The sequence below is a fragment of the Arachis ipaensis genome, chromosome B4 (assembly GCF_059453495.1).
Source record: "Arachis ipaensis isolate K30076 ecotype BB chromosome B4, ASM5945349v1, whole genome shotgun sequence".
Classification (NCBI taxonomy): domain Eukaryota; kingdom Viridiplantae; phylum Streptophyta; class Magnoliopsida; order Fabales; family Fabaceae; genus Arachis; species Arachis ipaensis.
Genome location: NC_142439.1, coordinates 99,243,644 through 99,265,337, shown reverse-complemented (window position 1 = coordinate 99,265,337; position 21,694 = coordinate 99,243,644). Strand labels below are relative to the sequence as shown.

Here is a 21,694-nt window from a genome sequence, read left to right as displayed (position 1 = left end):
TCTCAATTGGTCCTAAACGGTGGTTAAACCAGACTATTAAAAGGTTCCATCCATTGGCTACTTAATGATTGTTTGGTGAAATTCATAAAAATAACACATGATCAAATAACTTCATAAATTATAAGTCAAAAGTTAGTCTATTAATTGAATTTGGTTTAAACAAATTAAACAAACAGAATTATCTGTATATTTTTACCCCTTCTGCTGCACAGTACAATAATTGCGCAACACGTTGCAGCTTTAATTATTTGTTAAACAACCAAGTGGATTCTTTTATTTTTTTTCAATGGAATACGGATTCATAATACTTGTCGCATAGAAATATAAAAACGTTGGTCGGCGAAACCCTAGTTAAACTATATTTATCCAACCACTACTACTTATGAAGTTAGTAAATTAGTCAAATTACTTTGAAAGATAGTCCTTTTAATTATTCTAAAATTTTGACGACAAGTGATAGAGCGTGTTTGGATTGCAAAAAAAATAGAAAAAAATTTCAGAAATTAGTAGTTTTATTAAAATTTAATTCACATTTAATTATTAAAAAAATATATAATTTTATACTATTAAATATAATTTTATATTATTAAAAATATTAATAATAATTAATTAATAATTATAAATTACAAAATATACTAATTTTCTAGCACTATTGAAAGAAATAAAATTGAAATGGTTTGAATTAAATTCTGAATAATATGTTTCAACAGAAGCATAAAGAAATAAATTAATTGTTTCCAATTTCACTATATTTCATTTTTTAAAAATATTTTATATTAAAAATATCTTTATTTTTAAGTGGAGATTTATGTATAAATATCATCGAATAATTTTTAATTATTAATTTTAATTCACATGATATCAACTTCATATAAAAATAATTACATACACATTTCTATCTTTATTTTTATGTATTTATATGAAATTGTTTGATTTTAAATCTCTATAAAATTTAAACGATGACATCCGGAATTGGAATAAGGACATGTATTAAAGTGACATTATCTCGCTATATGGTTTAATTTTATCTTCTAAATAATGTCCACTCCATGTGGTATTGCATCCTAACTGTTGATGTGTGTGCATGCGTCTGTGAAATTCACATCAAATTGATAAATTAGGACAAGTTTTTTTTTTCTTTTAAAGTTTTTAAATATATCTAAAAATGGTTAAACTTGTACCATCTAATAAAATTTAAAAATATTATTCATACACTAAAATCAATTATTAATATATTTATGTATAAAATATACATATGACATGTGACAACTTTTAATATATATTTATATTAATGACTGATTTTAGTAATTAATTTTAGTACACACAACAGAGTAAAATAAAATTAAAAAAATATCTCACGAAAATAAATAACTAAGATCTGAATACTTGATATATTGCATGAAAACGTCTTTATTTAAAATAAAAAAAAACATTAATTTAACATCCTACTAAATTAAGAAGAACATTTTGATAAAGACATTTAAAATATATTTTTTTAAAGGCGTTTACATGTGTCATGATATTATTGGACATTTTTATTAAACTGGTTAATAATTTAATTTTTAATAAACCAGAATAAAATTGGTTTATTATAGTAATAATAATAAACCTAATTGTCCACACTATAACTATTAGACCTGATTTGATCCGACCGATTTACATAATCTAAATCGAATCATGTTTAAATTTTTTGATAAAAAAATAAATATATCCCTAATTTTTGTTTTAAAAAAAACTATGATCCAGTGGGTTACGTAAATTGATCAGTTCGACTTGATCTGATAACAATTGAGTTTATTGTTATTGTTATAAAAAATTCGATTTTATTCTAGTTTATTAAAAAATTAAAAAATAACCGATTCATTAATACGTCTAATAATAATACAACACATAAATGTCACATTTTACGCGTATTTATGAAAGCATCCTTCCAACCTATTAATAAGGGAAGAAAAAGATTGAAAATAAAACGGGGATGGAGTATCAATAGGTGATGATTTAGTAATAAAAAATATTGGTGTTTGCTATGGTACGATCATAAATTCATACGTACCGATATATTTAAAATATGGACAAGTAATAACAATGCATGTGGAATTTATTTTCCACATCAGCATTTAATTTTTTCTTTTTTAAATATATATTATATCACCACTTTTACTAATACACCCTTTTAATTAAATAAAAATAAAAAAATATTTTTTATTTAATTTTATAAAAAATCTTAAACATCCTTACTTTATTTGATTAAACAAAAATACCCTTTTAAATTAATCAAATTTTAGAATTTAATTAATCCTAATTTTATAGTTTCAAATAATTTAAACAACAAAATAAAAACATAAAAAAAAAAACTAAAAATCAATCGTTCTTTATCTTCTCTAATTTTCCTAATCATTCGTCCCTTCCTCTGAAGCAAAGCAAAACGTATCAAAAAAACAAAAAATCAATTGTTCTTCATCTTCTCGAATTCTCCTAATCATTCGTGCCCCCTTCTGAAGAAAAGCATTAAAAGTCCCAAACCAAAACGGCAAAACCCTAGCCCTAGATTCTTTGCCGCCGCCGTCCCCAGGTTCTCAACACTTCCGCTTCTTCCTATTCCCCCATTCCGGAATCCAGGTAGCTCGGCACGTCGTCCCCATCCTCGCTGGCTTCTTTGTCCGTGGCTTGGACCAGTTCATCTTCGGGTCACCGCTTGCCATGGTCTCTGCTCTCGCCGTCATCTCGCCGGTTGCGGCCGTGTCTCCGTCGAAGGTTAGTAGCCCTGCTCTGACAAAAAATGCATGTTTCAAAGAAATGATTGGTAAAAGGCGTTTCGGTTATGGAGATTGCGATGCTTTTCATGATGCAGGTATATATATCTTGGGCTATTCGACAGCGAAGTAGAAGCTGCAAGGTCCTAGTGATACGTGAATTATATTCTACCTGCACTGAATTTATTACCCTGAATTTTCAAGCTCACTAGGGCTCCAATCCAACACGTGTATCCCTTTTGATTTTCTGGAATTCAGGGCTTATGACAAGGCTGCTATCAAATGCAATAGAAGAGAAGCAGTGACTAACTTTGAGCCAAGTACATATGAAGGAGAGATGAAATCTCCAGCCATCAATGAAGGTATAACAATGATCTATTTTGCTCCTCTTAATGTACAAGTGACTAATGTCACTGTAAAATTGAATTTGTGTTTGTTTTCTACAGGTGGCATTCCTAATCTTGAACTTAATTTGGGCATAGCAACTCCAGGACATGGTCTGAAAGAAGATAGGGGGCAACTCCAGTTCCCCTGGGTCCCTTACAGCATGCATGCTGGAAGAACAATGGTACAGTTGAACATCAAATCTACATTTTTTAAGGTTCATTCAAAATTATGCTTTCACAAGCCTTCATTCAAATATGGCTTTCTCTTTTTGAAGGTTTGTTGTATAGTTCTATTAATTCTTCACGTCTTTGTCCTACCTAGTGATCATAACATGTCGGGCTCTTGTCGTTTGCAGGTGAAAACCAATGTTAAGAAATAGTGACACATCTTCTGAAGAGACCATATTTGATGATAACCGTTCCAGCTTATAACAAACACCAATAAATATGTGTTTGATGTGGATAACCTTATTTAATTTATGCTCTTAGCTGTAGAAAAAGGTTGTAGGGGAATGTTCCAAATTATAGATCAGTAATTTGTAAAAATGTAGGGGATCATGTGGACCTTATGCTAAGTGAATGTTGTTTTTCTTATTTTAATTGAAATTATCAGGGCTTCCTAAGCTTCAAATGCTTAAAATTTACCAATGGGAGGAAAAGAGAATGGGAACTGCTTCACAGCCAGAGAATTTATCAGAAATATCCAGAACTATTTACCACATGTGATAGGAGCAGTTCTAATATTTTAACAACATATGTGATAAGCCGAGTTTCTAGCCTTGCTAAAAAAATTTGAAAAAAAATTCTCTGTCATAACCAAATACATATACAACTGAAGGGTTTCCTCTATAATGTAGCCAACATTTTCATGAACAAATATCTGGGGTGTCAATCAGGCATCTTAGAAGGATGTGGACTCCATTTGTAGGGATAGTAAAATGCTTTCCTCGCCAGATTCTTGAATTGGTCCCCTGGTGGTGTGGTTAGGTGATCCACCATCTTCCGGTGAGATGCGGTCAAGGTCGATAAGTACGGAACTCTGTGCTGTTCTCAATGCTTCTAGTTCTGCTGAAACTTCTTTCATGGTTGGTCTTTTCTTCCCACTGAGTCTCAAGCATATCATTGCAAGATTTGCAATGGCAAGAATGTGACCTTCCCTTGCTTCCTTAAGCACTTTGGCATCCAGAATTTCAGAAAGCTGGTTCTCCTTCATCAGAAAAATGAATTCTGTTATCAGATTCTGACCCTTATCTTCTAATCATATGTGTCATTGTTATGTTAATGCATGGGTATATATATACATTACCAATGTTTCTTTTCCTTTTGTTCTCCTAATGTCTTCGGCCTAGTATTCTTTTTCTTTTTCTTTTAAACTTTAATAATAATAATAATAATAATAATAATAATAATAATAATAATAAATTTAAATTTTTGTCTATCGAAATAGTTCTTAATAAATAATTCAAACTAATAGAATAAGTCATAATTAAATTAAACTTTAATAATCATAAAATTTTATTTAATTATTTTTGGTAAAATAATTTTTTTAAAAACAAAATTTCAACAAATATAATAATTCAATTAATTATTTAATTTTTAAAAATCTGGGTGTTACACAACTTGACTATTACAGCTTTCCGTGAAGAGCTAATTCTTAAATGCTTAAATTTACCTCTGCTCTTCATTACATACATTAACAATCTTCCAATGAACCTCATTCTACATGACTTTCAATGTTTAGTACAAAGCATAAATGTTAGAAACATAATGTGGTTAAGAACTTGTTTGTGAGAAACTAAACTTCATATATTACACTTACAGTAGTTACATATACAAAAACAATAGCAGGAAGGTATAATATCATTTACTATAAATGAAATTGTAATTCTCTGGGAAAGCTATTTCCTAGGATTTTAGTTTCCAATTCCATGTATAATCATGCTTTGGTCAAACATAAAACTACTCTAACAACTGTATGCAACCTAGATTGTCATGACTACCATTCTTGTTTAGTTATGCAGGCTTGCTTGAGCTAGGCTTGTGTATACTCTTCAATTAAGTTCATAAGTGCCAGTTTAGTTGAAACTGCAGGCTATTATATATTTAAAAATTTTGAGGGTGTTTTGTGGAATTGGCAAATCAATAGTTATATCCATTGATAAAATGGTCTCTTGTTTTCATTCTCATATTGCACTAGTAGCATAGTTGTTTCTACTTGCCATTATTAGTTGCAAACTTGTTTGTTATAGTTTGGATCTTTCTCATTCATTTTGGTATTGCATAGGGTAAAAAAAAAAAGGGTCACGAGCCAACTTCATAACAAATCACTACTTTCTATGATTTGTTGCCAATCTTATCTCTATAATTTTAAATTATTTAATATAAATTATACTTTCTGTTTTTTTATCAGCTTGTTTTCACATTATTTCTGCATTTGTTTCTTTCTTCATATGAATTGAACAGTAAAATTGAACAAAGCTACATTAAGTATGGACATGCAGCTTAAGTGTGATTGGATTTGAAAAGAAAAAAGAAATCAAAATTATTTGTAAATCTTAAGTTCAATGAAATGATGAATCTTGCACATTGACATTGCAAATGCATGATAGAAGTTCTGGCCAACTGATTCATGGGTCACAAATCACAATGAATATACCTATTGAATTTATTATCAAATTCTAGGCTCTAAAGGCTGTAACAAGAAGTTTATTTGAATCATTAGTAGAAGAATATGATAAAGTCAAACAGCACTGATTGACTTGATTAAGAGAAGTCAGAGGCCTTTGGTTTACATCAAACTTGAAACACAATTCTGCATCTTGAGTTCCACAACACTGCATATGGCACAAGCTATCTAGAAATCTGAACATTGCATTGCTTGAGGTGTGCCATTTGAAATGGCTATGATAACTTTGATGTAGCTAATATTATGTTATGCAGCCAAAAATGTAAGATGGTTTGAATTCATCTTTTCAAGCTTTTGAAATGGCTATTTAAAGGAGAGATCATTAGAGCTTTAATTAAACAATGTTCGGCTAGTGAACAACTTAAAGAAGTGACATAGCTGAAGGTTGTTTCCTTTTATGTAATCCCACATTCTTTTTATAACCTCAGCTCTTGATAACTCACTTTCTCCGGTACCAAGGAAATTTACAAGGGCATCAGATAGTTGAAGAGGTGCAAGAAAACCTGATTTCTCCCCTTTTGACGTTTTTAATTTTTCTTTGGTTCCTCTGATTCTGTCAGAGTAGGTAAAGGATGTAGTGAACATGCTATTTTCATATAAAACTTGTATCAACAAGTATAGCAACACGAAAACCACTACCACATACCATGAGTTACCCCCAAGTTGGAGATATTAATAAGACAATTTTATGGATGATATATATGAACTTCAAATAGCATAGAGAACCCAGTTTTTTTTCACCAAATAATTATGTCATTTTCTGACCCCCTAAATTAAATGTTCATGTGACCTAATAATAGTTCAAGAACAACACTATGATATTAGGAAAACAAAGAAAAATATATATTCCCCATAATAGATGATCTCATGAAATTTTGGCAAACTAAAGTTTAGAATTAACTTAGAACAAACTGTGAATAGATTTGGCAAACAACATTGCACTTATCAGCAATTACACCAGCAAAAGAACAATTGTGAGACTGTTATCAAGTTTCACTAGGACCTTGCAGCTTCTACTTCACTGTCGAATAGCCCAAGATATATATACCTGCATCATGAAAAGCATCGCAATCTCTATAACCGAAACGCCTTTTACCAATCGTTTCTTTGAAACATGCATTTTTTGTCAAAGCAGGGCCACTAACCTTCAACGGAGACACGGCGGCAACCAGCAAGACGACGGCGAGAGCAGAGACGATGGCAAGCGGTGACCCGAAGGCGAGATGGTCCAAGCCACGGACAGAGAAGCCAACGAGGATGGGGACGACGTGCTGAGCTACCTGGGTTGCGGAAAGGGGGAAGAGGAAGAAGCTGAAGCGCTGAGAACCTGGGGACGGCCGCGGCAAAGAACCTAGGGCTAAGGTTTTGGCGTTTTGGTTTGGGACTTTCAATGCTTTGCTTTAGAAGGGGCAAGAATGATTAGGAGAATTGGAGAAGACGAAGAACGATTGATTTTTTATTTTTTTTATATGTTTTGCTTTGCTTCAGAGTGAGGGGACGAATAATTAGGGAAATTAGAGAAGATAAAGAATGATTGATTTTTAGTTTTTTTTTATGTTTTTATTTAGTTGTTTAAATTATTTGAAACTTTAAAATTAGGATTAATTGAATTCTAAAATTTGATTAATTTAAAAGGGTATTTTTGTCTAATCAAATAAAATAAGGATGTTTAAGACTTTTTATAAAATTAAACAAAAAATATTTTTTATTTTTATTTAATTAAAAGGGTATATTAGTAAAAGTGGTGATATAATATATATTTTAAAAAGAAAAACTCAAATGCTGATGTGGAAAATAAATTCCACGTGTCTTATTATTATTTGTCCATATTTTAAATGTATCAGTACGTATGAATTTATCATCGTACCGTAGCAAACACTAAAAATATTTAATAACTAAAATATATTAAACAAAAATTATTAAAATTTATTATTTTTATTTTATTTAATATATTTTGTAATAAGTAAATATTAAACAAAATAAGTTCACACCATTTAAATCAATTATTTTTTGTCTTTTTAGTATGAACTATGTTGTTTATATATTAAAATTAATCACTAAAATTAATTATTAATATAAAATATATGTTAAAATATAAATATATATTAAAAATAAATTTTTTATAAAAAATACAATAATAGCTAATTAATTAATTTTAGTGCATAACCAACATTTTTATTGAATTATTGGTAGATAAAATTAGCATTCCAAGAACCTCATTTCTAATGTGTATGTCATGAGAAATGAAGAACAGCTAACTGCGCTTTATTGTTGATTGATGAAAGAAGCAATCTTTCGTAAAACCTCACGAGCATTGTCTTCGTCTGGCTCATAAACATGGTTGCAATGTCCTAAACCCAAATTCACAACAAGCTCAACACTCCCACTCCAGCCACTCTTCTTCAGCGCCTCAACGTACTTCTCTCCAGCAACCAGCAATGGATCCTTCTCCGCCACACATACCAACACCCTCTCACATCCAAGCCTCCTTAAATCCTCCGCCGCCGGCTTCAGCCTCGGATCCTCCGGCCCCTCGTTTTCCGGACACATGTACAGCCACTGACTGTCGTCCCCTGTGCCTCCGAAGAAAGGATGGACGAGGATCGCCCCCGCAATCCTCACACCCGGCGCTAAACCTATTTTTCCCACTTGGCTAACTGCCCAATGGGTAAGGTTACCGCCGGCGCTGTTCCCAGCTACGAAAACACGATGCAAATCGGCGTGTTCGTTTAGCCAGGAATCCGGCCCTGTCGCACCCGCGTGAGACGCGACCCACTGGAGGCTGCTCCGGGCGTCGTAGTAGCATGCGGGCAGTGGCCGAACCGGAAACTTGGCGTACTCTACAGAGACAGCGAGTACGTTGGCTTCGTTGGCGATTGCGGCAACGTGGTTGTGGTATTCCGGAGTGAAGGCGGACCTGGCGCAGAAGCCGCTGCCATGGAAGAAGAGGAAGACGGGGAGTTTGGTGTTGGGGTTGGTGGTTTTTGGGAGGAAAAGGCGAGCGGAGAGGGGTGGGTTGGCGGTGATGACGGCGTCTTTGGTGCGGAGGCCGGTGGTGGGGTCGTCGAAGGGAGGAATGATTGTTGGTGGAGGACGGAGGAGCTCGACGGTGCCGTCTTTGTAGACGCGGAAGAAGTTGAACTCGTGTTTTAACTCTTTTTCTTGTGTGATAGTTGCCATTGTTGTTTGTTGCAGTGCAGAGAGAGAGAGTGTGTGTGAGAGGAAGAGGGAAAGAGAGAGAGAATGATGTAGGGTGGACCGAAGAGTTCACTTATATTAATAATCAATGGGTTCACCTAATCAACCTAAGCAATCCGCCTTCTTTATGGAGTTGGAAAGTGAAAATGTTTGGGAATGTAAGTTAAATTCGGACGAATATTTTAGGCATCATATTTGTTTAAGCATTTTGTTATTGATAAGAGGTAAAAACAAAAAAATAAAGAAAAAGTCTAGGGCCAGCAACTTTTGTGTTTTTTGGCCAACACTTAACCATCAAAATAAAAGTGAGTGATCTTTCACTTTGGCTCCTCATACTTTTCCTTAGATATAATCTCACATCATTAAAAATACTATTGATGGCCAATTGATAGTTACAAAACACCAAAATTGCTGGCTCCCTAGCATTCTTCAAAAATAAATTCTGCATCAATAAATAAATTAAAGATACCACTTCGATAAAGAGATTAAAAATATCTTTTTTTAAAGACGTTTATATGTGTCATGATATAATTAGATATCTTTATTAATTCGGTTAATAATTTATTTTTTAATAAATAAGAACAAAATCGATTTATTATAGTAACAATAATAAATTCAATTGTTCACATTATAATTATTAGATCCGATTGATTTACACAATCTAAACCGAATCATATTTAAATTTTTTGATAAAAAGATAAATATATTCCCGATTTTTGTTTAAAAGAAAGAAAATAAAAACATGATCCAGTGGGTTATGTAAATTGGTCGGTTCGATCGGATCTAATAACAATTGAGTTTATTGCTATGATTATAAAAAAATCGATTTTATTCTAGTTTATTAAAAAATTCAAAAATAACTGATTCATTAATACGTTCAATAATAATGCGACACATAAGTGTTTTTACAAAAAGACGTTTTATGCGTCTTTATTTATAGGAGCATCCTCTATAAATTAATTAAAAGTAGTTTAATTTTTATATTATTAAAAAATTGTATAAATACTTATATATACAAATAAAAAAGTACTTATACAAGAATTTTTAATAATTAAATTTAATTACATTAGTTTAATTATTAATTAGTTCAATAAAAATTACTTATGCAAATTATGTGTGAATCGCACTTTTTTTTCTTTCTATTTTTTGGTTTCTTTTAGAAGAAGGAATAAAAAAAGATTAGAGAAAGAAGAGCAGGACACAAAATGTAGAATTTCTGTATTATTTATAAAATTATATATTTTTTAAAATTTTTTTGCGTTTATTATCCGAGAAGAATACAAAAATAATTAAAAAAATATTATAGAATTTTATAGAAAAAAGAAATTTATGAAATTAAACACAATTTATAAAACTAAACACAAAATAATTATATATACAAAATAAACAAAGGAAAAGAAAGAAAAGTAAAAAATATATATAATTTCTATGTAATTTATAAATTTAATATTTTCTTTTAAAAGTTTCTATACATACTGTCAAACAGAAGAAGAAATTAAAAAAAATAAAAATTATAAAGTTCTATGAAATAATAAAAAACAAAAAAATTTAATTACAAAACACAAAATTTTTGTTTAAAACATACAGAATTTTTTTCTACTATTGTAGTTGTTACGTTATGGTATCAGAGCAGTTTGTTTCCATAGAGACTAAGAGACGAACTGACTATATTTGTGAGCATACTCTAGGTTGTGTGTACATGCTATTTAGGATGTTTACTTGACATATATAGCATGAATATTTATGAGCATAATTTTAGGAATTTGAAGTACTAACTTGAGATATTATAATTGATCACCTTAATATCAATTGTTCGGTGTGGACAAGACCCAAATGGCGTCTCGTGGACGTGAACGAGGTTATCCGGTGAACTTTATAGCCGCATTAGAGAACATGGATGCTGCTATGCAAGCTACTGCTGATAGATTGAGACAATAAGTTGGAAGGCCTAGAAATAGTATTGGTATGGTTTGGAACAAGTTGGATTGTAGAATTTGTCAAAATGAGCATTGTGCAAATTTTGGTAAAAATCAGTTTTTAACCAACATCGACGTGCCGTAACTTGTCTCTCGGACCTTCAAATTTTGTGAAACTTGTTTTAAAGAAAACTGGGTTTGAATAGTTTATAAAGTTTGAAAATCGGACGAAAATATTTTTTAACGAAAAAGTTATGCGCGTTTGAAGTTTAGGGTTAAAAACTGAAATTCTGCGGTTTTGCAGCAAATCAGAATTTCTGGTATGTGTGCCCACGCGCACAATAGTGCCTGCGCATGCCCAAAAATTTCGTAAGTTGTTTGTACGCACAGGGTTCATGTGTACGCACAAGCTGGGAATGCCGCTCGGGTGCGTGCGTATGCACAGTATGATGCGTACGCACAAGCCTTGTTTTTACACTTAAACTTTATTTTCAACTGTTTGCCTTTTCCGACAAACTTGTAAACTTCTGTAACCCCTAATTAAGGTTCGGAGACTTGTTTTTAGTCTTTGGAACGAGCGTGAACATATGGGTTAGGTTGAGTTGAGGTTTTGGATGAGATTATGGATTTGAGTTAGTGAATATTGATGAAAGCTTGTGAGTAATGAACTTACTGAACACTAAATTGATATAAGGCATGGATGATGAGATTGATGATGATTGAGTATGGCAGATTGGCTGAGATGGTAAGGTCTGGATAATATTCTGCTTGTGTACTATTGAATATCTGTTGATGGCAAGGTATGGATGTTTTCCCGCTCATGTATGAGTTTAATTTGATTTGAGATATCCGAGTTGCAAGTTTTCTTGGGTAGACGCAGTGGTTCTCTCCACTTACTCCAAGTTGAGATTTTAAGACTTTGTTGACCCTCCGTTGCAAGATGTGGCCAGACACTTAGACATTTCCGGATAATTCCTCTAAGAGATGTGAATTCTTCTTGAGATATGCGCGTATCGAGAGACTGTCTAGAGTTAGCTACTGAACATGTCAGGTTTGACTGTATAACTGACAAATGAGCTCATTGGCCATAGGGTAGACATGCATTATTTTCATTTGTATCTATTATTTTGGTGTGCATCTTGTAATTGGTTTGCCTTCTAAATTAATTGTACCTATATGCTATTTGATCTAATTGCTTTATATGTTTTCTCTATCTGTGTATTTTTTTGTATTGATTTGTATGTATCTGCATAACTGAGAGATCTCTCAAGCTAGCAGTGGTGATGCTGAGGGTTTATTCTTGAAGAGAATGTAATGATTGGAGATTGTGATAATGAGAAGGCTTATGACTTGAATTGAGAGGAATTGGAAACCTGAGAGCATGTATTAGCTGAGATTTAGTATTTTATTATCCTGATTGGTTTAGAAAGACCCTAGGTGTAATGACCTAATTTTTGACACGTCATGACCAATGCCAAACATTTATGTATTAGTTGTTGTATGGATCTAAATGGCTCTAGATTCAGAATTTCATTATTAGGTGTTATTATAAGTCTTTGTCGGATTACCGTGATTAAAAACTACTTTTCGTAAAATTCATTTAGTTTTTTTTTTTGCAAAGTTAATACTTACAGCAACATCACAGATAGATACATGATAATAGAAGATACATATATATAAATATAAGATGAGTTTTGGAGATACATGCCAAAGTTCAAAATACAGAGTACTACTTCAAAGATATATACATAGACAAAATAAGAAAGATAGTCCCAACCCTCACACAGGTCTCCTAAACTAGAACCGGTCTACTAAAAGATTCTATCCCTCTAAAATACTACAAAAGCAAGGGAAAATAACACTACAGATCACCAAAAAGAGTAGAAGATTAGCTATGTCAAACTCCGGAATAATCTCCGAACAACTCTATCATAACTGGCCCAACCTCGGGAATAGACACCTCATCGGGCTTTAAATCTACCTCCAACTACTCAACCTAGGTGGGTGAGATTCAAGCACAATCAAGCGCAATTACAGCAAGTATAGCAGTTAATAGTTAAACATAAATATTCAGATAGGCAAACCAAATACAATATGCATACCTAAACAATGTTATATAGATGTATATGATGAATATCTATCCTAATTGGCCGTGATATCACTTGTCGGTTCAACTATCAAATCGATATATCCCTTCGGGACGTCACCTTTTTGTCATGTACATAAATGTGCGCCCTGGGTTATAGTGACCTAACTCACTCTTACGGGATATAGTTCCTGAGATCACTCTTGTGATATGAAAGGATGCGACAGGAGACTGCCTCAGCCCCTACGCTAGCACTGCAACCTCGACAAGCGGGATTAACCAACCGTCCTTGCTAGGCACATAGTGACTTACCAATAGTTTCAATAATATTCACCATCAGTTAGGCACAAAAATCGTAATCAAACTCAATTCATAATCATAATTGAAACGTGAGCCTTTATACTCATTTTCATTACAACTCCTCATAATTATAACTAAAAATCGAATTAATAATATAAAACTGAACCAAAGAAAATCCTCAACCTTCTATTCAACTTCCCAATGTGACAAGAGAGGGAATCCTCAACCTCAATCATGTCCACCGCAACAAGAGAGGGAATTGAATGAGCAAAACCGTTTGCTTAGAATTTCTTCTCGGTTAGAGGAAATAAATTCGTTGCAAGTATAGCTCCAAACAGACAAGTAATGCTCAATCAAAGTTTAGTTTTGGTTGTCACAAGTCCAACCCAATAAAGATAACCGAGAGTATTAGTCTCGGGTCGTTCTCCCTAGAAATTACAATCGAGTGCTCAATTATTGGTTATGAGTATCAAGGGTGTTGGGTTGATAAAACAAGAAATTAAAAAGGCAACAAAAGTAAAGCAAGCAACTAAAGATAGCAAATAATAAAAAGAGAGACATTCATGGCAAGGATTGAGATTCTAGGTTTTCTATCCTAGTCATTAATTATCATACAATGATTAACAAGAGCTAATCCTATTTCGTCATTTCCAACATAGGAAGAAGGTATAATGTTATATTCATATTGAGAGAAAGTCAAATAAGACTAGTTAATCTCAATCCAAAAGTCCTAATCAACTTACTAATTGAATTAGCAAGAGATTAGAGTCAATGGAAACAATATTAACTAACAACCTTAGATCACCAACATGAGTTGGGTATTAATGACTCAAGATTGCCTAATTTCTCTTTCCAAGCCAAGAATGCTCAAAAAGCTACTCTAACATCCAACCAAACATTTTGTCAAACACTTGAAAGGCATAAAAGGAAAGCATCATAAAATTGCAAGAATATTAAATCTACAACTACCTAATGTAAGAAAATAACAATAGCAACTAAAGAAAGCAACAATAAACAAAGAAACATTAAACTGCATTAAAAAGGGATCTAAATCCAACAAGAGTTCATCAACATAAAAGAGGCATAAAATGGAAATTAACAATGTAAACTAAGAGAACAAAGATGTAGGAACAAGAAATTACAAGAAAAACTAGATGAAGACAAGAATTAAATCCTAAATCTAAAAGAAATTACCCTAGATCTATCCTAATTCTAGAAAGAAGAGGGAGTTTCTCTCTCTAGAAACTACCTAAAGCATGTTTCCTATACTAACTAATTGCTCTCCCCTTGACCCATCTTGAGTTCTGCATCAAATAGCCTCAGAAATGAGTTGGATCTGGGCCTAAAAAGCTCAAAAATTGCCCCCAGCGAATTCACTTTAATGAGGTCACGTGACCAACGTCACGCGTGCGCGTGGTCGATGCGTGCATGTCACTGGCAAATTTCCTCCTCACGCGTACGCGTCGGTGACGCGTGCACGTGGCTTTGCAAATGTCCTTCTCACGCGTATGCGTGGATGACACATGTGCATGTCCCTGAATTCTCCAAATGCTCATTTCTTTATGAATTCTCCACTTGCATGTTTTTCTCTTCACTTATTCCATCCAACACTTGCCTTATGAACCTGAAATCACCCAACAAACACATCAGGGCATCGAATGGAATTGAAGTGACTTAAATTTGGCTATTTAAAGGCCTAAAAAGCATGTTTTTATCTCTTAAGCACAGATTAGGGAGAATTACAAAAGCATGCTATTTCATAGAATAAATGTGAGATAAGTTGATAAAATTCCCTAAATTAAGAACAAGATAAACCACAAAATTAGGAATTATCATACCTCTCCACACTTAAACTAAGCATGTCCTCATGCTAAACTCAAGAAAGAGACAAAGGGTATCAACATTTATTCAATGCAAACTATCTATATGCAACCTATCTACATGCAATCTATCTATATGCATGCAACTACTTGGTCAAAATAAATCAATTCCCAAGACTACATATATGAACACAAGGGCTAAAGCAATCATAATCAAATCAAATCCACAATTGAATTGAGTTATTGAAAAGATTTTAACAACTTGCAAGAACAGAGATGATCATAGGTGAAAACATGTAATTGAGCAATCGAACCCTTACCGGATGTGTATCCGCTCTAGTCGCTCAAGTGTATAGGGTTGATCCACTCAATTCTCCCCTAATCATGATTTTCAAGATTTGTTTTTCATCTAACAATCAACAATTATTCAATGCATCCATACAAATATCATGAGGACTTATCCATAGGTTGTAATGGGGCTAGGGTATAGGTAAGGATGCATATGGTCAAGTGAGCTTGAATTTTGAATCTTTGATTAACTTAAGCTCTCACCTAACCTACAACCTATTTAATTCAAGTACAAATCTAACTACCCCTTCTTCACTTTTTTTTACACACACTCATGCATTCTCTTTTTTATCACAACCTATATGCATTGATTATTATTACTTTACTTTGGGGCATTTTGTCCCCTTTTTATTACTTTTTTTTTCTTTTTCTATTTTTTTCTTTTTTAATTTTATTTTTATTTTATTTTCTTGTTCTCATTTTCTTTCTTTAGATTATATACAAAGGTACCAATGCATATGGTTTAAATATTTAATGCATGAGTATGTACCCAATTTCCAAAATTTTTAACAGAAATACAAAAATATACTTTTATCTCACCCAATGTTCTCAACTCTCACACAATTAAATGATAAACACTCTCACTAGCCTAAGCTAATCAAAGATCCGAACAAGGGACATTTATTGTTTTTCACTTAGGGCTTGTAATATGCTAAAATTAAGAACAAATAGGTTTAGCATAGGCTCAAAGTTGGCTAACAATAGAAGATAAAAAGGGTAGGCTATTTAAGTAAGTGAGCTCAATAAAATGAAGCCCTCAATCATATAAATGCATTCATACACAAAATAATGGACATAAAGAATCAAACAAATCAAAGATTGCAATCATAGAAAGAGAATAATACACACAAGAAGGAAAATAGTGGTTATATAATGTAACCACACAATTAGGCTCAAAACTCACATGCTTATGTGTTCTTAGCTCAAAAACATGATGCACAATATATAATTCAAGCAAGTTTAACGAATTTTTTTTCTCAAATCAATTGGGGTGCCCTATAGATAAAATCCTTGGATATATATATATATATATATATGCAAACTAAGGAAATGCAACTAAAAATCCTAAAAGTCCTAGAAATGAAATGCGAAAGTGTTGGGATTAGAAATTTGTCACCCAAAAACGGCCGATTGGTCGGACGACCTCCCCACACTTAAAAGTGTGCACCATCCTCGGTGCATTCAAAGATGAGCAAGGGGGTACGGCGACTTTTCGGATTACCACCTTCAACTGGTGGATTAATCGGCTGCTGCGTGTTCTTTCTCCCGCTTCCGTTTTTGCTTATGATGACTCATCTATGAAAAATAGAAAATAATATCGTAAGATGAGAAAATGCAAAAACAAGGAAGCGGAAATTGTTGAATGAGGTAAATCACTAGAATTGAGTGAGTGAATTAGTGTGACCTTGATGAAAAATAGGTGTGTGAGTTCTAAGATTGTCCGCGGTTTAGAACTCACACCCTAGTATTTAAAAATCATGTCACAATTATACAAAAGAAGGGTGCACTTCACTCATTCTAGTGTGCTTGAGATACTTCAAAGAAAACTTGTAGGATAAGACAACCAAATAAGCAATAAAGAAGCATAAAAGTATTCAAGCAAAAATCAAGCAATTGTGAATTGGATAATGAATGGACATTGATTTATGTGCAAGTAAACTTAGTAAACCAATTGAAATATAAAGCTCACACATCAAACAATGACACATATTAAAGTTTGTTTGAAACATCTAAGTGACATAGAGGTGGAAGACATGGATGCTATGGAACTTAGAAAAAAGAAAATAGAAATTAAAATCAATCACATAACAATCATGGTCCACAAAGCTTTAAAAAGCTCAAAAATATTCCACTAGGTAAGCTTACGATCTAATTTCACAATTCCACAAATCTCAATGCATGAAATAGGTGATGTGAATGAAGGACAATCATAAACAAGCATCACCTAACAAAAAATGCATTGATAATATACAATTGCCTCATCATAGATAATGAAATCAAATCACATGCTGGCCAAAACATGCAATTCAACAGATTTAGGATACTTTAGGGCATTGTCACATGTACTTGGTATTCAAAAATGTTAAGCATAAAAAATTCAAAACCAAGTAACAAAAAGTGTAACCTCAATAAAGGAATCTAACAGTTAAAATTAACAAAACAATTATGCTAAAATAGCATCAAGTTAATAATAAGCAGCAATGAATAGCAAATAAAATCAATAATCCAACACTTATCATGAAAAGCAGGATATTAAACAAAAATTAAACTAACTAAATGAATAACTAACTAACTAACTAAAAGAGATGGTGATATAAATGGTGATTGGTAGTGTTGGATAATGGTTGAAGGGTGGAAAGAAAAGAAGAAAAGAGAGAAGAAGGAAAGAAATGGAAAGAAGAGAAGAAAAGAAGGTGGGTGAAACAGGGCAGGGGTCACACGTACGCGTCAGGTCACGCATACTCATGATAGTGCAGAGAGAGATAGATGACGCGTACATGTGGGTGACGCATACGCGTGGGTCAAAATTTTGCTAGACGCACAATTTCAGCATCCCACCCGCGCAACTCTCTAGAATTTGTACTGGGTCTTGAAAATTTGGGGACCACGCATACGCGTGGGCGAGGCGTATGCATGGGAAGCTAGAAACTTGGGGGTCACGCCTACGCGTGAGTGACGCGTACGCGCGGCTGGGTGCTCTATTTTTCAAAATTTTCTGAATTCTTGCACCAAACCAAGCATTCCAAACATCTAAACAGCTACCAAAACACCATAAAACCTTATTTAACATATTAGACTCCCAAATAAACTCAACAAACTAAATAAAACATGAAATTAAACTAATTTTACCAATATGTACAAAAGAGAAAAATGAAAAATATGTTACCATGGTGGGGTGTCTCCCACTTAGCACTTTTTTTTTTATTGTTCTTAAGTTGGACTTATGGGGAGATCTCATCAAGGTCGCTTGTGCTTGAATTCTTCCTTGAACATCCACCAATGCTTGAACTTCCAATAAGCTCCATCATTCAAAATTAATAGCTCCAAGCTTTGATGGAGTTCTTCACAAACCATGAGCTCCCAAAATTGATCCTCTTCTTGTAATCCGGGGTTCCACACTTTGTTTTCACACCCGTCTTCAAGTTGATCATCACGATTCCATCCGGGTGGTTTAGCCTTGGAATTCTCATTTAGCCACCAAGCTATTCTCCTAGAACCATTCAATGTAACATAACTCCAACCCTTGCAATTCAACTTTGAGCATGCAACCATATTGAACATATAATGATGTTCCCATCTACTAACCATCTCCCTTTTGCTCTTTAAGCCACAAAGAGCTCTAAGTTGTCCATCCATCTCAAGCAAACCATATTCAAGTGGAATATAAAGCTTAGAGATAAGAGATTTACCCACTTGAATGAAAGGATGGATGGTGATGGCTTGGGAAGAGGTGTCTCCCATGTCCTTGCAAGCTCTACTCCCTTGTGTTCTTCCTTGACAACTTCCACCTCCTTGCAAGCTTCTTCAATTTCAACATCTTCCTCTTGGTAGCTTTCTTCCAATTCAATCTCTTCTTCATTGCTTACCAAGGGTATGGGAGGTTGTGCACATCCTTCTATGACCTCAATTTCATGTCTAATTGGGGAGGATTTAATTGTAGATAAAAACTCATCAATGATTGACTCTATCTCTTGATCAACCTCTTCAAAGTCTTCAACCATGATATGCTTTGGAGGTTGTACACCCTCCTCAACATCCATATCAAACTTCTTGGAAGAGGGCTCTATAAGTCTAAATTCCCATGGACTTTCAACATTTCCCAAATCTTCAACCACTCCTTCCGGCTCAATTGTCTCAACTTCCTCCCTTGGTTGTGATTCTTGCTTTAACTCCTCTTCTTCACCTTGAAGCTCCAACTTCTCCTTCTCATTGTGCTCCTCAACTAATCCTCCACATTTAACAATAAGGGTGTCTTTGATAGTTGAGCACAATGATGCCAACTGGCTCATCATTTTGGTTAAGCTAGCCACCACTTCCCCCTGCTTTTGGCAACGAGTTAGGAGTTCTTGTTGTTCTTGCATTAGGGGTTGGAGATATTCGTCCTATGAAGGTGGAGGTGGAAAAGAAGGTTCATTATTTGGAGGAGAGGTGTCATAGTTGGAAGGTGGCTCATGTTGGTGAGAGTATTGAGGTGGTGTATATGGAGATGGTAGTTCTTGGGAGTATTAGTGTTGGAATGGTGGTGGCTCTAACTATGGTTCATATGGTGGTTGGTGTGGTATGTATGGGTTAGGATCATATAGAGGTGAATGGTGGTATGAGGCTTGTGAGTGAGGTTGATAAGGGCTATGTTGAGGAAAGGGGTCGTGGTGATTATGGTTGACAACCACAATGAGGGTCACCACATCCATTAGGTTGATATGCATTAGGAGTTGAATTGTACCCATAAGAAATCGGAGGAGGTTGTTGCCATGAAGGTTATCTATATGCTTGAGGCTCCTCCCACCTTTGATTCCCAAATTCTTGATGCACATCCTCATTGAAGCTTCCATTTCCTACAACATAGTTTAAACCAAACTCATAGCCAAAGTGATGAGAATTCATAGTAGCAAGGGAAAATAAAAACAAAGACCAACAAGAAAAAAAAAACCAAATCCTAAAACTAGCAAGCAAACCAAAAATCAAGCTATTCACATCATTCACATATATACAATAACCAATAACAAGCACACATTGCAACTCTCCGATAACGGCGCCAAAAACTTGAAAGAGCAAAACCGTCGGTTTAGAATTTCTTCTCGGTTAGAGGAAATAACTTCGTTGCAAGTATAGTTCCAAACCGACAAGTAATGCTCAATCAAAGTTTAGTTTTGGTTGTCACAAGTCCAACTCAATAAAGATAACCGAGAGTATTAGTCCCGGGTCATTCTCCCTAGGAATGATAATCGAGTGCTCAATTATTGGTTATGAGTATCATGGGGGTTGGGTTAATAAAACAAGAAATTAAAAAGGCAACAAAAGTAAAGCAAGCAACTAAAGATAGCAAATAATATAAAGAGAAACATTCATGGTAAGGATTGAGATTATAGGTTTTCTATCCTAGTCATTTATTATCATACAATGATTAACAAGAGCTAATCCTATTTCGTCATCTCCAACATAGGAAGAAGGTATAATGTTATCTTCATATTGAGAGAAAGTCTAATAAGACTAGTTAATCTCAATCTAAAAGTCCTAATCAACTTACTAATTGAATTAGCAAGAGATTAGAGTCAACGAAAACAATATTAACTAACAACCCTAGATCACCAACATGAGTTGGGTATTAATGACTTAAGATTACCTAATTTTTCTTTCCAAGCCAAAAATGCTCAAAAAGCTACTCTAACATCCAACCAAGCATTTTGTCAAACACTTGGAAGGCATAAAAGGAAAGCATCATAAAATTTCAAGAATATTAAATCTACAACTACCCAATGCAAGAAAATAACAATAGTAACTAAAGAAAGCAACAATAAACAAAGAAACATTAAACTGTATTAAAAGGGGATCCATATCTAATAAGAGTTCATCAACATAAAAGAGGCATAAAAGAGAAATTAACAATGTAAACTAAGAGAACAAAGATGTAGGAACAAGAAATTACAAGAAAAACTAGATGAAGACAAGAATTAAACACTAAATCTAAGAGAAATTACCCTAGATCTACCCTAATTCTAGAGAGAAGAGGAATTTTCTCTCTCTAGAAACTACCTAAAGCATGTTTCCTATACTAACTAATTGCTCCCCCCTTGACCCATCTTGAGTTCTGCATCAAATAGCCTCAGAAATGAGTTGGATCTGGGCTTGGAAAGCTCAGAAATCACCCCCAACGAATTCACTTTAATGAGGTCACGTGACCAACGTCATGCGTGCGCATGGTCGATGCGTGCCTGTCGCTGGCGAATTTCCTCCTCACACGTACGCGTGGGTGACGCGTGCGCGTGGCTTTGCAAATGTCCTTCTCACGCGTACACGTGGATGACGCGTGCGTGTGGCCCTGAATTTTTCAAATGCTCATTTCTTCATGAATTCTCTACTCTCCACTTATTCCATCCAACACTTGCCTTTTGAACCTGAAATCATTCAACAAACACATCAAGGCATCGAATGGAATTGAAGTGACTTAAATTTGGCTATTTAAAGGCCTAAAAAGCATGT

General features: G+C 33.9%; 1 protein-coding gene and 2 long non-coding RNA genes across 4 annotated transcripts; 1 reads left to right on the top strand and 2 right to left on the bottom strand.

Annotated features, from left to right (window-relative positions):
* Positions 1-2,412: 2,412 nt before the first annotated feature.
* Positions 2,413-4,418, top strand: LOC107639410 (uncharacterized). 2 transcript variants are annotated; one of them, XR_015880667.1, is made up of 5 exons: positions 2,413-2,754; positions 2,852-2,896; positions 3,012-3,115; positions 3,200-3,321; positions 3,496-4,418. It is a non-coding gene; the product is annotated as an uncharacterized LOC107639410 (long non-coding RNA). The 2 variants fall into 2 exon arrangements; XR_002360320.2 differs by having other exon boundaries at positions 2,852-3,115.
* Positions 4,419-5,740: 1,322 nt separating this feature from the next.
* Positions 5,741-7,835, bottom strand: LOC110271096 (uncharacterized). Its single transcript, XR_002361217.2, has 2 exons — positions 6,971-7,835; positions 5,741-6,873 (listed from the first exon to the last, which is right to left on the bottom strand). It is a non-coding gene; the product is annotated as an uncharacterized LOC110271096 (long non-coding RNA).
* Positions 7,836-7,978: 143 nt separating this feature from the next.
* On the bottom strand, positions 7,979-9,101 carry LOC107636599 (2-hydroxyisoflavanone dehydratase). The gene has a single exon (XM_016340099.3). It carries the CDS (start codon positions 9,003-9,005, stop codon positions 8,091-8,093), a length of 915 nt encoding a protein of 304 aa, XP_016195585.2. The 5' UTR covers positions 9,006-9,101; the 3' UTR covers positions 7,979-8,090.
* Between the last annotated feature and the right edge of the window lie 12,593 nt (positions 9,102-21,694).